General features: G+C 51.2%; 1 protein-coding gene across 1 annotated transcript in view; it reads left to right on the plus strand.

Annotated features, from left to right (window-relative positions):
• The window catches only part of CTNNBL1 (catenin beta like 1), a 39,677-nt gene that overhangs the window by 462 nt on the left and 18,685 nt on the right, over nucleotides 1–20,530 (plus strand). The window contains exons 2-10 of the mRNA XM_026042141.1: nucleotides 4,723–4,911; nucleotides 7,036–7,142; nucleotides 7,569–7,708; nucleotides 10,688–10,785; nucleotides 12,390–12,483; nucleotides 13,375–13,466; nucleotides 15,418–15,490; nucleotides 15,752–15,810; nucleotides 16,286–16,434. Coding sequence (XP_025897926.1) covers nucleotides 4,723–4,911; nucleotides 7,036–7,142; nucleotides 7,569–7,708; nucleotides 10,688–10,785; nucleotides 12,390–12,483; nucleotides 13,375–13,466; nucleotides 15,418–15,490; nucleotides 15,752–15,810; nucleotides 16,286–16,434 — 1,001 coding nt within the window. The remainder of the gene's footprint in view (nucleotides 1–4,722; nucleotides 4,912–7,035; nucleotides 7,143–7,568; nucleotides 7,709–10,687; nucleotides 10,786–12,389; nucleotides 12,484–13,374; nucleotides 13,467–15,417; nucleotides 15,491–15,751; nucleotides 15,811–16,285; nucleotides 16,435–20,530) is intronic.

Genomic DNA, 20,530 nt, shown 5'->3' on the forward strand with positions numbered 1-20,530 from the left:
TGCCCCCCCCGCGCGTCCCGGCGCCCCCGGGGGTTCCCCGCCCGGTGTCACCGGGAGCGGCCACTTCTGCCCCCCCGTATCGGTCTCCTCCGCCCCGGCTGCCCAAGTGTTGTGGTGCAGTTCACACTTGAAAAGCGGAAAAGGAAAGCAGCGTGCAACTCATTTACTTAATCTTGCTTTTAACATGTTTCAGCTGCGTTTATTCCTTATTTTTGTGTCTGTGGAAGTGCGAAGCCCCCGTGGCCGCCCCTCGTGCTGGGACCGGGACGGTTCCCGCGGTGGCTCGGGTGGCTTCGGCGCGTTTGGTGCCGTGGTTTCCCGTGGCACGGGCCCGGTGCCCGACACCGCAGTGGGGACCGCGTCGCGGGGGACGGTGTCTCCCGGCCGCCTCCGCGGTCCCGCCGTGCTCCGCATCCGTGCCCTGCCCGCGTCTCGGGGCCGTGTTCCCTCTTCGCGCCGCGCTCAGCGTAGCCGGCAATGGGCAGCCCAGGGGCAGCCTGGGGGGATCCGGGTCCCGTCCCCGCCGGCACCGACGCTCCGCGGACGGATCCATAACGTGCCCGTCCCACTGGCACTGCCCATGTCCGCTGGCGGGGTCCCGCTCCGTGGCAGCGCAGCCCTGAGCTGCCTCACCCCTTTTGTCTTTTTCTTTCTTTCTTTGGGGGGGATTTTAGTTCATAAAATACTTTGTCCTTTGAAAGCTTTTGGCAGCTCTCAGCTGGCTCGTCTGCTGTTGCATCTGTTCAAAATGAAGCAGCTGCAGCAATAGCAAGCTCTAATTTACCRCGGAAAGTGACGTTTCGGGTTGTGTTTTCTCGTGCCTGCCTTGTCCAGGTGTTCTGCACAGTGCCAGGCTGCTGGGGGGCTTAGGTGCCCTGCACAATGAGAAGGTGAAGAGGAGAGGAAGCGTTTTACACTCCAAGTCATGAGCTGTGTCCCCAGCTGCAGTGCCCYGTCCTCCCCGTTTGCCCTGGCTCGTGCTCGGCTTTGGAGCTCCGGGAAGAGTGTGGGTTTTCCCTGCGATGCTCCTCTAGGTCCTGTGCCRGCTGAAAGCGCCGTGTTTCAGCAGCACGGCAGCGAGCGAGAGGGCTGRGAGGAGCCGGGCTCGTCACAGCAGCACCAAGAAGGCAGCGAAGGGACCCGGGGGATCTGGGTCCGCTCTCGAGCGTCCCAGTTGGCAGCTCCCGGGGCGTTCTCTCGGAGGCTCCCGTGAGCAGGTCGCCCCGGCTGCRATGCGCTCCCGATCGCTCTGCAGGTGTATAGGGATCTTGTTAACAAACGGTTCCCGGGCTCGGCGGTAACGGGGCTCCTGGGGGAGCGGGTGGTGGGGGAGCCCCCGGGCTCCAGCGGCACCCCTCCRGCTGCTACTTAACCTCACGTGGAATCGCGGCCCAAGGGTGCGAGGCCCTGACCCRTTGAGGAGGCAAATGGGGCCGGCCGAGGGAGGGCTGCCCTCCTGCCCCAGCAAGGGGACAGARGCCCCGGTTTCCCCGGCAGGATCTGCTGCCCCGAGCTCCGAATTGCAGCGACAGGACCGGGAACAGGGCGCTGGAACCCAGCGAGCCCGAGGCGGGCGCGGAGGGAGCCTGTGCCCGGGGGCACCCCTTGTTTCTGGTGTCACATTCTGTGGGTGTCAGTGTGCGGTGGTGCCGGTGGCCGCTGTTGTAGCGCTTCCATTGGCCGAGTTTTGCTTGGTGATACCAGTGTTGGATTGAAGTGGAATCTCTACAGAATAATTCGCTGTGAATGAACTGCATTCAATAAGCACAGAATTAAGCTGAACTAATTAAAAACGTTTTTCTTGCATACTTCCAGCTTCCAATAAAATTCCCCTTAGCACAGCCAAGACAGGAAGAAAATGATAAATGTTTGTTGATTAAACGTGATTAACTTGGCGTTCTGTGCCGGAAAGTCCCAGCCCGGGTAGGTGAGCGAGGCCGTGGGGCTGCCGTGGGTGTCTGTGCGTGGTGAGACRTGTCCGTGCTGTCCCGGGACCATTGGGAAGCAGGGAAAGGGTGCCGGGAGAGGAAGCACCGGCGAGTTCAGTGTTGGTCTTGAGCCGCTTGTTCCTGGCTGTGCGTCTTGGGGCAATGAGCAGAAACACAGCTCTTTACTTATGCCTTGATTTCTTTTTATTAAAGCTGTTTTTTTGCTTCTTTTATTAATGCAATATTTTTAGTAAGGTCTAGCATAACATCAATAACTGAAGGAGGAACCTTAATGCYTGCTTAATAAAGTTTACCTGGGAATTCAATTACTGTCTATTGCCGATGTGTTGGCAGCATTAATAATCGCATGCTGGGCATTTTCATAATTTATCATAATGACTTCTATTATGTATTATAGGAGCTTCCTCCCCCAACAATACATAATGCAAAAAAGGAGACAATAATTGAGTTGGAAACAGATTGCAAATTGTGATAGTGTAGACTGCGCRCTCGAGGGGAGTGGAGCGGCTTCGCGGTGGGGTTTTAATTTAGATCCTGCTCCAGGGATGCAGGTGTCCCCTCGGCGGGACCCGTGCGGTGCCGTGGGCAGAGCCGGGGTCCCGCGGGGCGGCCGGGAGCGCCCGGGAGGAGCGGCCGGGCCCGGCTGCAGCCCTGTCTCCTGGGAGCGTCCGGGCTCTTCTGCGGCTGGCGTCCGTCTCTGTAGCCTTCAGCATCCGTGAAAGGTGACTGAGGATGTAGCGGGTGGCTCCTAAATACTGTGGGGGGGAGGGCGCGTGGGCTGCCCCCCGGCAGTGCCCAGAGCTCTCGTAGTGAGGTCTGTTTCAACAAGTACACAGCCCCCTCCACACAGGTGCCTTGGCAGAGGGTCCCCAGGCCGTGGTGCTGTAGGTGCCCTCTCATGTAGAGGGTCCCCGGGCCGTGGTGCTGTAGGTGCCCTCCCTTGCAGAGGGTCCCCAGGCCATGGTGCTGTAGGTGCCCTCCCTTGCAGAGGGTCCCCGGGCCGTGGTGCTGTAGGTGCCCTCCCTTACAGAGGGTCCCCGGGCCGTGGAGGTTCATGGTGTCGAGGTGGGAGCTCAGCAGCCGCTTTGGGAGCGCTCGGGAGGGGCGAAGTTGGGAAGGTGCCACCCATAACGGAGGTGGCAGCGGGAACAGGACAGGGCTGCGCTCCGAGCGGGGCTGCCTGCAGCAAGCRGCTTTGCGCTCGTTTGTTCCCTGAATTTTTATGATCCTGCGTAGCAAAAACCTGGATTCTGTTTCTTGCCCAACGTGTTGACAGCGCTGATGCTCTGAAAATACAGCRTGATGTTGCTCAGCCTGCTCTCCTCTTTTCCTGTCCTTGTATTTAAAGCTTCGAGTGCTCTTTGGTGTTTTACAGGCGGTTATATCTCTCGGTCTGGAGAGCTGTGTTTTCAGTTGCTGGATGATTCTCATTTATATTAAAATAAATAACTGCAGAAATGCTCTCCAGCCCTGTGCAGAGAGGCAGCGCTCACCGCTCTGCAGCACGCAGCTTCCATCGGGATCGCGGCGGGAATCCCTCGGGATCCCGGCAGATCGGGTGCCCCGGGGGCTCCCAGCTCGCGGCGTCACCGCGTGCGCCCGCGCTGCTTCAGCACAGCCGAGGCCAAAGTGCCATAAAGCACCGGCCTCGCCTCCACAGAAGGGCCATGGGGGTTTATTGTGGACAGAGGGACTCGCAAAGCAGGAAAGTTGGGTCTTCCCCCAGGAAATACTTTGGGAACCGGGTTGGAGGAGCCTTAGATCTAGGGAGGTTGTGGCCTCTTCGGCCAGGTGCTGTCAGCGGCTGGCACAGGTTAGGGTGTTCATCCTCGTGTCCCTGGGCGCTCGGGCTGGTCTTGGAGGAGCCCTGGTTTCGTGCAGGTAGCAGGCGGCTTCCGTGGGCTTGCTAGCCCCAAGGAGACCAAATTTTGCATCCTTGCGGTTGTGGAGGAGGAGAGTGGTTTCTTCCAATGCAAACACTTGCACTGGAAAAACAATTTCATGCTTTTCTACCTCAATTAAAATATGGGATGAGGTTTACTCCACTTTTTTTTTTTTGTCCCTGGCAAGTGACCTTTGATTTTGCTGATTAATTAGAAATTGTCAAATAAAATAATAGGCTGTTCTAAGCAAACCGTGAAGGGAGCTGCACTGCTGAAGTGGGTTCCAGCCTGTGCGGAGCTGCGGGAAGCAGAACGTCCGTGTCCTGCAGCACCCCGATCTGTGGGCTCTGATCCTGCCGGCACGGTGGGCAGCTCATGGGCAGYGCAGCGGAGGTGTTGGGGAAAGGGGGACAACAGGAATTTTCCATAAACTTGTCCACTCCCTAYGCTCCATGTGTTGAATTCCGTTTGTCTTGGGCTTCCATATGCTTAAGTAATTGGTCTGGTGCTTGTAAAACAAGGAGCTGTCTCGGTTGTCTGAGTTGTTTTGGGATCCCTGATTTCCAGTGTAGCTCGCCTGTTATCTGATGAGAGGTCAGCTTGGTTTGGGTGCTCCTTGTCTTTGAGATCCTGGTGTTTTTTCCACTATGAAGATATTTTTCCCACAAATGATGTTCATGGATGGAAGGAGGTAGGATGTGGGCATAGTTACTCCCCCTTGGTTCTGCTCTGCTGAATTAACTTCTCTTCCCGTTTTCGGAGTAGTTCAGCACAAACGTGATCAGTCCCTTTGCACACCCTGGGTGAGTTTCCGTGGGAGGTGGCCGGGGGCTCTGACCTGCAAGGCCAGCCCGGGTCTCCAGTCATTCACCTCGTATTTCTGCCCTTAGCCTAACAGAGGGACAAAAAGACCCCGGGATGAAGAGGAGGAGGAGATCAAAGCGMGGAGGAAACAAGCCAGTGCCCGGGAACACAGTCGCCACCGAGAAGAGGAGGCTACTGTGCTGGATGAAACCGAGGAGGAGAAGAAGAAGCTTATCCAGATAATGGAGAGGGATGGAGAGGAGGAGGACGAAGAGGTAAGTCGCTGGYGTCGCGTGAGAGGGGCAGCTGGAGAGAACAGTTGCCCTTTGTTCAAAGGAATTTCTTCGTCATAGACTAGCCCTTAAGAAGGAAAAGAAATTGTCTGTACGTGTTTGCACTGAGAGTTGTCCCTTTACCCGGTTGTACTGACCGGGGAATGCCAGTACAAAACTCTTCCTATTTTTACCTGTCATTATATTTCTCTCGCTATGAATAATTGGAGGGAAAAGGAGAAAATATTTGAGAAGTATATTGACAGTTAGAAATAAGCAATAACTAAATTACTTCTTCGTGATTTACATTTCATTCTGTTTGGACAATGAGGCTAACTGAGCGCTTTCACGTCACGTGCAGTGTGAGGATGTGGTTTTACTCTTTTGCCCTGTAGATTATTCCCTAATTTAAAATAGGGCTTCCCCAATGTATCCTCTGAGGATTTAAAGAGAGAAAGGGATGTTAAAGTTATTTATTTATTTTAAACCTAATCTATTTTATGCTAGGAATACCTAATCACCTAAGATTTGTGGTTAGGAAATAGCTTCTGTATTCTAATTAGTTTTCTGTTGTTCTCATCAGCACATTCAGCCCTCCAGCTTCTCCCTCCCTCCTCCTAGCTGAGCAGCAGCAGCAAATAAACCAACCTCCTTCTGGAGAGGAAAGGGCTCGGGTCAGAGCAGGGGGTAGCAGCTGGCAAGGGTAAATGATTTCAAGCCTTGGAGACAGAAATCCAATGCAGCGCTGGCCTTTCTGCCAAGGGCCGGGGAAAAGATCGCTTTATAAATGTGACACGTGGATTGGGATAAATCTAGAAGATATTTGCTTCCTGCTGCTGAGTCCCGTTTGATGATAAAACAAGTGATATTTGCCAYTGCAGAATCATGTGGGTTTGTAAAATATCATTAACCTTTGTATACAGTATTGCTAGCATCCGTTTCCCAAATCTCCCCTGTTTTTTTTTTTTTTTTGCTGTTGAGCTATTGCCATTGCAGTTATTGCTGATGGCTGTGAAAGATCCTACGGGATTTCCTTGGCATTGGAGCTGCAGGACGGATGGCCGGAGCYACGCGTTGCCCCCCACAGCGCGGCTCCCCGGTGTCTGTCTGGTGCAGTCTGCTCCTCCGGGTGTTTACGTGATAGAAGTGCCAGGGTTCTTCAGAACAGAGCCTCGTGTTTGTGTTTTGAAGCGTAGTTCATGTAGGTGCCTTCCAAATGCTYTTTATTTCAGAGGTTCTTATATCAGTAAATCTGATGGAAGAAAGATGATCTGTGGGACACTTCTAACACTGGACATTGATCTATACCTTGTATTTAAGCTAACTGTGCTGGATGTAGTATAATGGAATTTATTAAAGCAGAGAATCAAATAAAATAAAGGCTACAGTGCCAGCATCTGTGACAGTGTCTGTGTGGATTGAAATTCCATTGTAGAAAGAATATAGTTTGGGGATATGGCATTGATCACCTGAATGGGCCGGTGACATGGGCTGCYGAGGGCCAGGGCAGATTAGAGGGGAGAAAGGGAAATCCCATGACTGCAGAAGCCTCGCATCATATTGACTGGCATTATTATTGCAATGGGCACTGCTGGAGGAATTCGAATTTTAGCTTGTGCAAAAGGCAGCTTAGGTGCTTAGCCGCTAATCAAACAATCCTCGGGAGCAGGAGGAACTTGTGATTTAACCCTGATTTGGAGATATGTAGCTAAGGTTGAGGTGAGGACGGTCTTTTAGTAATAGTGATTGTAACATAGCTGAGCTGAGCTGCTTGCAGAGGTGGRGAAGGTGGCACCAAAAAGTTCCAGAGCGCAATGGTCCTGTCACAAAGAACCTTCAGCTGGTAACCCCTGACTCAGAAAAACCCGATTTACAGGGTGTGCTCTGGGGAACTTGCTCTGATCCGGGTTGGAGCAAATCAATAAACGAATGGCAATGGTGTATGAGCTTTGTCAGCTTTCTGCAGCGAGACCTCCAGTGATTGCAATTTGTTCCTTGCTCTATCCCTAATGGATCTGGGCCTGTACAGTCTTATCACATCCAGAATATTGATTATTCTTTTGCTTTTTGCCAGGAAATTGCTCCAGCCATCCAAATGCTAAGTTCTGTGTTTTGCAATTTGATTAGGAGGAACCTTTGGATGAAAGTTCAGTGAAAAAGATGATTCTCACCTTTGAGAAGAGGTCTTACAAGAACCAGGAGCTGCGGATCAAGTTCCCTGACAACCCGGAGAAGTAAGAACACGTTCGGCCCCRCTCTGTTGCCCCTTCTTCCTTTGCTTGATTTGGGACTGAAACTAGTTAATTGYGTGTACGGATGTTTTAGGTTGTGTTGCACTTATGTAACAGCAGCTAATGCAATGTATTACTTATCAACTGTATTTGAAACTAACTTTGATACTTAAAAAGGGGGTTATTGCAAGTGACATCTTCTGCCATATTGCATGTGTCACTAGCAGCTCCAGCTGCAGCGTGGAGAAGAAAATAGCAAGCAATGGTTGGAAAAGTTCTGGTTTCTAATTCTTGCTATCGTGTATAAGTTTTGTCCTGTGAAGATTCAACACCAAAATCCTAGTTAGCTCTTTGCGTGTTGGGAGCACACGAAATAAATCAGGTTTTGTGTTTGTTGCCTCTTGGTTAACAGTGTTTGCCCTGCTCTAGGTTCATGGAATCGGAGCTGGATCTAAATGACATCATTCAGGAGATGCACGTGATAGCCACGATGCCGGACCTGTACCACCTGCTGGTGGAGCTCAACGCGGTGCAGTCGCTGCTCGGGCTGCTCGGACATGACAACACCGATATCCTTGACCGGCCGCGCGGCCACTGCGGGAGGCTCTGTACAGACAGGTCTAATCGCTTGTATCCTAGTCCTGGACACTGCTCTACATGGTTTTCTCTTCCCATCACACTGAATTCATGTCCCTTTTCGAGTGAAAGCCTCCTCTGTTCAAGGAATATTGATTCTGATTTGTTTCACTGGTGGTTTTCTGCTTTTTGGTTTATGAACTTTTCATCTAGGTTTGAGTGGCTGTGTTAGATTATGGATAGCTGAGCAGCACAGGAGAAATGAGGACATTGGCTTTGTAGCACATAGACCCAGCTTGCTGTAAGCTTTTACCTTGAGTTGTCCCCAGTGAAAGGAAAATTGCTCGCTCCTCTGTCACTGAGAGCTAGGTTGTCTTCTCTTTTCAGCCAGGAACTAGCTCCCTGTRCTTTTACACCCTCATTTCTCACTGAAATAACTTCTTCATGTGTTCATGTACTGAGATTAGTCTTCTCAAAGCTTGTTAGTGGGTGGGTAGTGCCCGGGTTATGGGAGCATCCAGGGGTGTTTCTGTGATGAACCAGCTCCGGCTTTGCTGAGCCCGAGTCCTGTGTGCAGCTGCCTCTTGCTTCTCTGAAGGTCCTRCTGGAGGGTTTTCAGCCTGTGCTGTGTGTTAAAGACTTAGGTAATCCTGAACAAGGACAGCATCGTTTTCTATTTTGCTGACTTTGTCTGATAAATAGATATATATTTGCCTAACTACTGTGCAAAGTCTTTAAAAATAGAGCTGGATCTGAGTTGCTTTTAAATATTACACGGTAGATGAAAGTGAACCGTCTTGCTCGGGTTGGACGGGTCTCGTGTTCCTGGCAGTGTGAGGGAGTGCACGGAACAAGGAGGTGTCACGGGCTTGGGGCTTCTCGCCGCTCTTCCTTTTACTGTTTCATCCCATCRTGAACTGGGAAAATCATTAAATTCTTGACTTCCTTGTACTCTCTGTGAAGAGGTGGGTGGCACTTGGCTGCTTTTGAGTGTGTTCTGATGCAGGACTCTGATTAAAAACAAAACTTTTTTCCATGTAGGTCTGTGTATTAGAGAAACTATAATTCATTCTTTCTGAGTGTGCAGTGATTAGAATATAAAAAAACAAAGCATAAAAATATTTTACTGCATAGCAGTCCCCATTACAAACCACTACGTGCTTGGCTCCTTTGACTTGCGGCTAAATTAACCTTGGTAGAATGCTGATTTCTGCAAAACAGCAAAGGCTGCTGCTTGCCTTATCTGTGATCTATAATGGAAATTATTCTCAAGTAAATGTTTGTTAACGATTTGCTATTTTAAAGTGTAAATCACCTGTTATATTAACTAGCTTCGGTTATCCTGGTTTTTTATTCTTGCTAGATACTGCAGGCCCTGTGTGTCCCGTGTGTGGTGTTGAGAGGTTGTCTCGAATTCGTCACTTGGGGCAAACAGGCTGTGGACAACTTTGCCTGTGCTGGTTGGAGAGGTTTGGAGCACCCCTAGGAGCTRGAGTGCAGAGGATTGGGCTGCAGCCGGGAAGAGCCGTGTCCAAAGGCCGAGGCTGCTGTTGAGCTTTTGTCAGCATTTTCAGATTGGTTTGCAGCTTGCTTGTCAGTTACTGTAGGGGGGAGTTTTGACCTGTGAACCATGCTTTGGGGAAAAAATGTTATAAAACTGTTGATGTATTTTTGGATATGTTGGAGCCAGGACAGGGCTGCTAGTCCTGCCTTTCTTAGGGCKCTGCTGCTGCTCAGTTGCAGAATAGAAGCTCTCTTGGAATGAAGCGTGTAGGTGAGCCACAAAACGGGGCACTGCTCAGGTTTCCCGTTGATTTCTCCTTAAAACTCAATGGGAAAAGCTTAGCATGAGTTCTCCCAAAGGAATACCAACACGTGATTTTTCATAGTTGACAGATGCGACTCCTTGCAGAATAAACGTGTGGCAGGTGGTTTTCTCTTGTCCATTGAATAATGCCCTGGCTTGCTTTGAGGAGTGTGCCGTGAGCCCTTTGAGCTGCATCCCTGCACCGGGGTGAGCGGCTGTGCAGGAGGGGACAAGTTGGGCTCTGCTGGGCGATGCGGGTTGTGCTGGTGTCCRTGGTGCCCAGCCCTGCTAAGGGCCGCCGTGGCCGTGCTCTGCGGGACCTGCATATACCTTAGCTTGGGGTTGCAGCAGGCAGCTTTATTACAGGATTTTGGGAGACTAGATAAGTCAGGACTGTAACCTTATTAAAAATAGCTGCATTAAAATAGCTTTATTATTGCTACTTGTGTGCCTGAGCAAATGCACAAATAGGAGACCTGGGAGGCTGGCTTGTTAGCTGTGAATTTTAAAGATTCATCACAAAATTACCATACAGTATGTGGTGAAAACTGCATATCCTGCTCCACCCCATGGGAATTGAGGAAGATTGATCAGAGTGTCTGTGAAAATAAGAAAGTGGGGCTAATGAGAGAGAATATGTCTCGTCGTACAGGAGAGCTGGGTAGCAGTCAAGGGAACCGTGTGTTAGGCAGCCCGGTGTTAATGAGTGAAAATTGGCCTGGCAGAAGCTGTGCTGCTCCTGGGGGGTATGTGCTCACAGGAGCCTGCTGCCCTAATTGGGCTGGGCAGAACGGGGTTATGGCCCCGTGCRGCGGCCTCGTTAGGCTCGCGCTGCACGGCCGCGGCAGGGCTGATGCTGAGGGGCTAATGCCCAGAGCACGTTACTGTGCTGCAGTTCTCAGTGCCCGTGTTCCAGCTTGGTCATGCAAGATGGTAACTGGTTGCTCCAACGCTAGAATAGTTGTTTTAAAAGTGTCACAAAGCAAATGTTGTGGAACAGTGTTAGAGCAGCGGGACACGGCATGCACGGGGCTGTTTGTCAGCCCCAGCTCTCGGTGCTGAGCGCTCCACAGCGCCCCACAGCCCGTGGTCCTGGTGGGACACGCTGCCCTGGCAGCGGAGAAGTGCAGCTGTGGCATCCGTGGTCGTCCTTAACGCCTTGCACATGTCTCCATAGCTGTGGTGGACCTGCTGCAAGAGCTGACTGATATCGATACTCTCCATGAGAGTGAGGAAGGAGCTGAGGTCCTCATAGACGCTCTGGTAAGTGCAAACTCTTGTGGCCTCCCCGTGGTACCAGTATCACCCCCAGTTCACATATCCTGGGGGCCTCTTGTGTTCCATGTCCGCCGACATCCTCTTCTCTTGGTGTTTGTGCTGGTGCCTTCCGCTSTTGGACTCGGAGAGCGCCCGAAACGGGGAGGGTGCTCTCCCTGAAATGGGGAGAGCGCAGCCACCTCTGCTCTCCCTCGGGGCAGCCCCTGCTGCAGAACTGCTGCATTTGTGACTCSTTCAGAGTCTGCTTCTGTTACTGCTCGACTGCAATTGAAGGACAGGAAATTATGGGGTTCCTTTTGTTTGTTCTGCTTGTAGAAGATGGGGGAGAGAAGGCTGTTTTTTCTGCTACAATCCTTCCAGTCCAGTCACTATAATGTTGCCTTCCAAAGGTTAATTACAGTGGCCTTGAGCTGAGTTTCTCCAGATGGCCTCAGGGCTGTTCTTAATTACTGTCCCTGATGGAAAGATTGCTGGGTGAATGAAATGGAAGAGAAGAGCTGGTAGAGAAGATGTTTTCTATAAAATGTAGTGAGAGATAGTAAATCAAACAGAAGTTCTTTCTGTGTTTTCCCTGTCACCAGCCCACTGATAATAGCAGAGTTTTACAGCTTTTGTTTTTCCCTGAAAGAAACAGGTCAGCCGTATCTTGTGAGAAATGTTTAGATAGCTCCTTTTTTGTTTTGCCTCTTCATTGAGAAGGCAGGTATAATGTTTTAGGTTATCTGTGAAAATTGTGGCATTGCCTTCCCCAGCAGCCAATACCTGTGTCTTTCCATGGCTTTGTTGTTCAGCCTGCAAAGAGAGCGATTTGAATGGGAATGATGGTCCCAGCTTCCCGGGCTTGCTTCGTGGTGGGAAGCTCGCCACAGTCGCGCTGTATCCTGTCCCGTTTAAAAGCAGACAACTTGTGCTAGATTTTCGATTCAGGGGCTGGAGTTTCACTTGCAAATGTAGATTCCCATTCCTGCTGTTGACCCGTTGTTTGGGATTCATTAGCTCACGCAAGTCGCTCCCTAGGTAGTAAAGGCAAGGCTGGCGATTGCTTAGGCTTGGGGTTCGAATATGCTCCTGTGACCAGTGTTCCTTCAACTGTATTGACCCTGTAGGGTGGAMGATACTGCAGAAATGGGGGTAGCCCAGCAGTGAACAAGTGAAGGCAGAAGAGCTCGGCTTAATGCATGGTGGGCTGTGGTGTCTAGTGCTTAAGAAGGTTGCAGATGGGTTGGAATGATTCAGCAAAAAACASTGTGACAGGGTGCATATTTTTTCTCCAGATGTTTTTGTTTCATGTGAAAYTGTTTTTCTTAATTAGAAAGTTTTCAGAGGGATTTATTTTAATCCTTCTCTAGCTCTGAGGTTTTAGAGCAAGTTTGTTAATATCTCCTAGCTATGTCATGTTTCAGTATTGGTTATTGTTGGGAGTTTCACTAGTGATTATTGGTTTTTCTGTGTGTGCGTGTATAAAACACACACACACACACACACACACACACACGTATATTTTAATCCTTTCCAATCACCCTTTTCTCCCTCCTTCCTTTCCTTTTTTTCCACCCCTTTCCTCTGTTCTCATCACCGTGGCCATTTAGGTGGAGGGCCAGGTTGTAGCCCTGTTGGTCCAGAACTTGGAGCGCCTGGATGAAAGTGTAAAGGAGGAAGCCGACGGTGTCCACAACACGCTCGGTAAGTGCTTGTGCTGCAGCCTCCTGCCCCTGTTTTGCAGGAAGGGAGGCTGGGTCGTCCCTCTGCTTCTCTTCCTCCTCAGCCCTCCCGAACTGCTGACACTGAAGCAGAGAAGCTGATACGGGTTTCAGTCAAGCACAACTTCACCTCATTCGCAGTAAAACATAAAWGCTGTTGAGCTGGTGTTTCTGCATAACTGTTCTGGGGTGATTAGGCAAAAAGGTGTGGGTATACAGATGAAATTGTGAATTGTGCCAAAAAGTGTCTTTTACTGAYCATATATTTACTCTGCATTCATCTACGTACCCTACTTACCCAGTTATGAGAGCTGTTCATATATTAGTAATGCGTTTAACCTTCAGGTGGTAAAAAAAATTAGATTTTATAAGAGCATGTCATTATCCCTGTGCTCCCCAGTCTTAAATGTCAGCACAGTTAGTGTTTGGCAGTGTGTTTCCATTATTAATGCCCAGAGCAGCATCCACTCCTTTCAGATGCTCAGGTTGGTAATTTCTTTGATTCCTTGTGTGTCTGAGGAATGACAGGGCGGGAGATGCTGGAAGCAACAATTTAGGGAACTTTCCTTCTGCTGTTGTGCAGCATCTGCTCGTGGTAGTTTAGGTTTCTGAAGTGGAAATGTGTACTGGAGTAAAGGGGAGACATCCCAGTCCCTTGCAGCAGGCTGGTGTTGCACAGTCTGACAACAGGTTGTGTCGGCGGTGAAAACACCGAGACAGGGTGGTACCCCCGGGCTCGAGCTGCCCTCCAACACGGGCAGCTGTGCGGGTGGATAAGGAACCTCAAAGAGCAGCGCAGCCCTGGGGAAGACCTGGCAAAGCAGAGGTGCTGCAGATGGGGCAGAAATGAGTGTTTTGTGTGTGTGTTCTGCAGCCATCGTGGAGAACATGGCCGAGTTCCGGCCCGAGATGTGCACGGAGGCGGCGCAGCAGGGCCTGCTGCAGTGGCTGCTCAAGAGGCTGAAGGTGAGAGCCCGTCCCGCGACCGCGCTCGCGCTGGCCCTGGCCCCCGGGCGGTGCCCGATGCCCTTACTGGCTCCTTCGCTTCCTGTAGGTTGTCTGTTGCTACAGGATTTGTGAACACAGYGAATTCAAAACACCGCTCAAAGGGAAAAGTGTCCCTTTTAGTTAACTGTAAACCAGCAGAAGGGATCAGGTCTGGGTTCTGTCTGAGCTGTGTTAGTAAGGCCTTGTTAGGACTTTGCTTCCGCACTTAAGTATCTTTACACTTAGGCTTATGGACTGCAAAATACATTTCAGCAGTCTTTCAACCACGCAGCTGTTCCTCTGAGCTCTTTGCACACTTGCTAGCRGAAGTAGCCTATGATTTCTCACTGCTGATAACAATACAATTGTTTCCTTTGGTATATATATACACCCCCCCCCCCACACACACACACCCCTACCTGGTGGCAGGTGTGTCCTGGGTGCAAATCTACTCTCTGCCTTGCAGTTTTTTTCATCTGCTGAAAAACTTCAACTTGGGAAGGCAGGATAATCGCAGACGATGTCCTGCAGTCGCTGCAAGAGAACAGGAGTGTTTAAGGCTTCCGTGTGTGCGGTGTCTTCGTTCTCTTGTGTTAATTCAGCCGTGTCTGGGGGAAGGGCAATCCGGCAGCATTTTTCCTCGCTCAGAACGTGTCTTTGCGGAGGGACAAGCAGTAATGAAGCCTCCTTCAGTAACCTTTGCTTTTGGCAGTGCTAGATTTTGCATCTCTCGCCCTGATAGACACGTGTTTAGTATTAAACCCGTATCTCATCATTGGGGTGGAGCGTTGTGATGCTGACTGCTGTCTGTAGGATGAATTGTAAAATCAAGGTTCTGTCTAGGAGTCAGGAAGGACATCTGGCACGCAGCACAGGATGTGAATTTCCATTTTCTGCCTACATTTCAAGTTGCATAATTGCATTCCGCCTGTCAGAATTGCCTCAGAAGTTCAGATGGGGAGCTTAATAGCTTGCTCCTGCAAACAGAGGCCGCTCTGAATGCGGCTTTGTGCAGCGTTCAGAGCTCAGCGCATTCCCTCGCGCTCATCCCTGCGCAGCGCCCGGCACCTGCCGCCTGCCCCCTCGCTGCTTCCATACCCTAACCCCGGGGGAGTTGCAGCCTTTCGTTCCGAGGGATCCCTATTTTTAGAGCCTGTCCGCTGCGGCCTTCTGGATGCTGCCACACTCCGTGTTCCTTCGGGTGCCCTTTCCTGGCAGCAGGCTGTGCTAATTGGCCCGGCGGTGGCCGCGCGGCCGCCTTCGCTCCATCAAGCCGTGGGTAGCCCAGTGCCTGGCAGGGGGCACGTGGGTGACAAATGGCACGTTCAGAGCTCAGGGCCTATTTTTACCCTTTCTGTCTTGAACAATGGAACACAAATAGCTAGCTAGTGATTTGCTTAATGACTTTTTCCTGTATTTGAATATAGAAGGAATGTGTGAAGGGAAAGCTGTGCTGCTGTGCAGACCAGCCCTGTATCATGTTCTTCCAGGTGTGACACTGTGGTCCTCATGTCCAAGTTTGGCAGCTGCTGGTTACTGTTAATGGTTTTCTGGAATTCAGTTTCTGGGGGCAGTGCAGACTTTCTGGATGGGGTGAGCCCATGTATTTATATAACAGTGATGGAAAAATTATGACAGAAGAGAGGTTTTTGCTTGCAAACAGCTGCGCCCTTTTCTTCCTCAGGCTTTTTGAGCCAATTCCAGCAACTCTAATTATGTAGGACACTGTGGAGGATCAGTTGACTCCCCCCAACCCTTGAATTCATCGAAATTATAACTGTGTTTCTCACTGAGTCGTACGGCAGAATTGCTGTTGTTGTGGTTTATTCTAGATGTTGCCCGTGCAGGCAGTGATCCGATTAACATATTCTCCAAATGCAGCCAAACATCAAGTCTCCTCACGGGTCTCTCGGTGCTTCTTTCACCCCAGGCTAAGATGCCCTTTGACGCCAACAAGCTGTACTGCAGCGAGGTGCTGGCGATCCTGCTGCAGAATAACGACGGTGAGACACGCGCCCGCGCTGCGAGGAGAGGAGCCCGCCTGTTCCAGGCCCTCTYGGCGCTCTGCTGCCCTCGGCCTGCCTTCGCCTCGCACATTCCTGCGCTCTCCTTCTCCCTGTCTTGCTCTCGCTCTGTCCTCAGCTTTTGTGCCCTGTCAAGCCATATTGATTTTGTTTGCTGATGTATCAGTGTTAGATGGCTGTAAAATCTGACAGTTAGCTTCATTTTTCTCTCTCCATTTTTTTTTTTCCCCTCCTGTCTAGACAACAGAGAATTGCTTGGGGAGCTGGATGGGATCGATGTGCTGCTTCAGCAGTTATCTGTGAGTAATTTGCAAATCCCTGTCTACCATCAAGAGCCTCACGGGCTGGCAGTGGGGGAGCGGAGCAGATCCTGGGTGTAGCTCTGTCCTGGAGACCTTTCCGTCCTGGAGCCCAGCTCTGCGTTAGGTTTCGCAGAGGGGAAGTGCCTGAGTAACCTCCACACGAGCTTATTGACCGTGGTTAGCGAGGTTAATCTGTTTTACAGATATGAACGCTGAGGCACATAGAAGTTAAATGATTTTGTTGTAACTCTTATGGCTCTGGGCTTTGTGCCCGGCCCTGATAGTTCTGCTGCTTGTGGGAATGTTCCTTTCCCTCGGGTGCCCTGGGTGCTGCCYGTGGTCAGTGGGGCTGCAGGGGCAGGAGCGGGGCCTGGGAGCCCAGGGGGCTGCAGCACAACGTGGTCCCCAACACCCCTTGCTGGACCCCCTGCCGCCTTCCCACCGGGGTCCTGCCCTCCTCTGTGTCWCGCAGGTGTTCAAGCGGCACAACCCCAGCACCGCAGAGGAGCAGGAAATGATGGAGAACCTGTTTGACTCCCTTTGCTCCTGCCTCATGCTGAGTTCCAACCGTGACCGCTTCCTGAAGGGTGAAGGYCTGCAGCTGATGAATCTCATGCTTAGGTACACAGATGACTTCGATTTTTCTTACGTGCTTTTGCCTATCAATATATGGTCTAGCTAAATATTTTTATTTTTCTCACTATGAAGTCTGTCTGTTAGTATGCTTTCCTTTGTTCCCCCCTCCAGCCGGTTGGTTGCATCTTTTCTGACTTCTAAGCTCCCCTCTTTGTCTTCAGCTTTGGTCCCTAAGCTCTCTGGAAACCCCATTTCTTTGGGTTTTGGTCGCGCTCCCCGCTGCTCCGAGGCGCCCGCAGCCTGGCCAGCGAGGGCCGACCAGAAACGAGGTGCCYGCAGCGCCTGGCTGGGTACACGCAGCAGCAGGGAACTGCATGAATAACCCGGCGTGCATCGTTCAGATAGCAACGCTGCCTTTTCTTGAGGCTAATTAAAGAAAGTCTCCAAAATCGAGGACGAGAGGGAAGCCTCCCTGCGCCGCCCGTGCTAAGCTGCTAAGCCAGCCTTGCAGAACTAATTACCTGACTTGCTGCTGCCGGGTGGGTGGGACTTAGTGTTTCCATTTTAAACAGCTTCTTTCCCTCCTGGATTTTGCTGTTTACCAGCCTCTGTACCAGGGYTTCAGCTGGAACATGATGGCAGGAGGAGTATTTCTGCCTGGACACTTGGGCTGCTTTTTCCCTCTCTTTGCCTCCCTCCAGCAGTTGTGAAGGGCCCCTAAGGGACAGGGTAGGATTTAAGTGCTGACCACATCTGCGCCCTGCTTGGCCTCTGTGTAGAGCTGCCGTTGGGGAGCACCGAGCACGTGGACGTCCCTTGGAAGCAGCTCTGGAAGCAGAGCCTGCCACGGAGCGGAGCATCAGGCCCCGTCCCATCCACTGCCATAACCTACCTTAAGGAGGAATGTGGGTGTTCCCTGTGTCTCGTTGAAGAGTTGTCTAAGACCTCAGGCTTTTGAGGCTTAGGCACCAAATTTATTCTGCAGTCTCTAAGCGACTGGCAAAATGACAGTGGAACTGAAAAATAAGGTCATGGAATACTTTTGGGAAGTTTTCTTACTGCTCTTGTCTGATAAGCAGGGACTCTGCTGACAGTTTTTATACATATATTTTTGTCTCTAACCTAGTTCAGGTCAGTAGAAAAGTCCTTACCTGTCTGTGTGAGCAAATAATTTGTGTTGACAGGCCCGTCCCCAGGCCACCTTCCCTTTTGGTGCTGGTTATAAGGCGCTGTGCGAGCGAGGTGCCGCGCTGGGCATGGGGAGGGCTGCCGCTGCCAGCCTTGCCGCGCGGGCTGGAGGGCACCGGGCACAAGCCTGTGTTGCTGGACCATCCGTGTCCTCCTCTGAGCTGCCCAGTGGCTGCAGCTTCAGGATCCTGGCCCACATAATCCTGCATGCAACTTAAAATAGCTGAAAACAGTGAAATTCTGCATGTGCTTGAAGCTATTTTCATACTTAAAGCTTTGGCTGAGTTGGTCACAATGTTGTTTCCTGTCTGGAAGTTTTTCTTTCAATAGATGTGATATTTATATTTCCTTATCAGTGCTATAAATTTGCTTCCAGTAGGGATTACACAGACACGACCGGCTATGTTRTTTAAGTAGTTAACTCACATCTTCAGAACCCAAGATTGTGCTGCTTATCTCTAATTTCTTTTGGCATCTCTTAGAAACTAACTTTTCAGGTTCCAAGCGTTTGATGTTTTGGCAGTTAATTAAGTTAATTTAAGTAGTAAGAGAAGGATGGTAGAGCTCTACAGATCACCCATTTGGGATGATTTAAGGAAAAGGAGGCTTGTGGTGCTGAGTAGTAGCAGTAAGAAGCTGCGAGAAGCACCTGCATTAGGGGGAGACACCTGGAGTGTCGTGGKGGTGTCAGGGAGGTTTCGCGCTCCGGGTCTCACCCTGGCCACGGCAGGAAGCTCTGCTGTGGATGGGGGATAAACGAGGGCTGTGTGCGGGCTGCTGGGCACGGGGAGGAGCGGCAGAGCCGCCGGAGCCGCGTGCCCGGTCCCGGCAGCGCCCGCGTTGGGCGCTCCCAGCACCTCGGGACGCCGCTGGCCGTTGCTGCTGYGTGTGCACAACGTGAGCTGCAGCATCTTTCAGCCGAACGTTTAGCAGCTACTCARGAGATCCCTCCGGGCAGTAAAGTAAGGAAAATGAGACTAGCTACCTTTATGCTGAGATTTAAGCTTATGGCCCTCAGCAGAAGGTGCTGTTGTCTTGTGAGAATTCCCGCTGGTTTATGGGGAGATGGAAGCGGAAAGGGGAGAGATCCTGTTCGTGCCACTCGCCTGCGTGGCCGTGGAAGGCAGCGGGCTGCGCTTTGTGCTGGGGTCTCTGCTTTGCACTGTCGAGGGGTGCAATGGGCACCCCAGGGTGCAGAGTCCCCGGGGGCCATTGAGTGGATGTGGGGATAAAAGGTGCTCGGAGGAGAGCAGGTTAAGGAGGGCTGAGCTGGGGGCAGCAGAGACCTGCAGACCCAGTGCTGAGGTAGCGTGGCAGCAGGATGCACACGGTTATTCATGGGGCCGCAAGGAGGTGGTTTGTGTAGTATCTTTATCAAAAATAAAATGCTTTATCAATAAGGTAGTAGCCACCAGCAGAAGGTTTGGAAATGTCACGTAGAATTAAACTCTTTCCTCAAACACAATTCAACTTTTTTTTTTTTAGGTCACGAAGCGCTTTTTACTGTGCAGTCTCTCAGTGTGGCCTTAGCAATCTCAATGCAGCTTACCTTAAAAAGCCAAAAGAGAAACAGAATTTTAATGACAGCTTCTTTGCACGCAGTGACAGAAACCTTATTGCTCCTGTTGTAAAACTGCTGTGGTTTGGAGACGATGCAGCCCCTGGATCCCCGGGGAGGTGTCGCCGGGATCCTCTGTGGCAGGAGGAATGCGGCGCCGGGCGCTGGGTGCGGGCGCGAGTGCCGGCACGTAGGCAGCTGCGGCGGGGCTTGCTCGGGCYGTGTCGCCCGCACGGTGTGGCCCTCTGTTCTGACGCTGCTCCCTGGCCTTTCTTGGCCTCACGGGAGCATTTGCTGCCTGCAGAGCGAAACTACGTGGCCTGGGCAGCGCTGCTCTGCRCCCAGAGCTCGGCTCCAGCTTCTTCAAGGTGTATTTTTTGTTATTATTAAAATTCTTTTATGCTTTCTAGTCCTGCTGTTCCTAATCACCCTGCAGGAACTCGGAATGTCTCTGTGTTCTGAATCTTGGTTAATTAAACAGAACCATTTTCTCCAGCACTTGTCCAACAAATTAGTGTTTGACTTTTGCTGGTGTGTTGGAAGGTGAGCGGTTGTGTCGTGCTGCCCTGGAAGGGCCAGGGTAGGGCCAGGGCCTCCTCTCTTAAACTACTGGAAGTGCAAGGAGGGTTTTCTGGACTCCGGTGGTGCTGGCGGGAGAAAGCCCCGCTGACCGAATGAAGAGTCCCCATAGAGCAGAGCTCCCCCGCTTTGGTGGCACCCACCTGGGCTTGTCTGCGACTTAGTGCTCGCCTAAAAGTTGCTTGTGACTCGACACAGATGAGACTAAGATAAACTGCTTGCCCTTCAGTAGAATAAATATTTCAAGTAGAATCAACTCTAGACGGTCCAGTCAAAGAGCTATTGATCTCTAAAAGCCTGAACTTAAACCCAATGAATATTCCAGAGTTCAGCTCTCTGCAGCCTTCCTTAACTGCTGATCAATATGCAATTACTTCCCCTGAAAACATTTCTAATATTACCTAGCCAGAGGAGCACTTTATTTCCAGCTCCCTGTATAGGAGAGGTATGTGTTGTGGGGGAGGGTATCAAACTTTTAATGCTATTTAATAATTTCATTCTCTGCTGCATAGTTAATGGGTAGAATGTGCTGTTGCGCAGGAGCTGTTGAGCCTGGGACTTTAGCAGCCGCCCAGTGCGTGGCAGGAGCGTCTGTGGCTGCAGTGGGCAGAGAGGCTGGGAGGTTGTGCCCGGGGCTGGTGCTGCTTGGTCCCGAGCTGGGGGTCCCCAGTGATGGGGGTCTCAGGGTCGAGGTGCTCCCAGCTCCGCAGCTGGGGCACTGGGAAGCTCCGGGCATCTTAACGTGATGACAAACCTTAATTCACTTTCAGTCCCRACGTCCTTGATGGGCGGTGATGGTGGCTGATGTGGGAAGCT

The sequence above is a fragment of the Nothoprocta perdicaria genome, unplaced genomic scaffold, assembly GCF_003342845.1.
Source record: "Nothoprocta perdicaria isolate Ctin4 unplaced genomic scaffold, notPer1 scaffold_3, whole genome shotgun sequence".
Classification (NCBI taxonomy): Eukaryota; Metazoa; Chordata; class Aves; order Tinamiformes; family Tinamidae; genus Nothoprocta; species Nothoprocta perdicaria.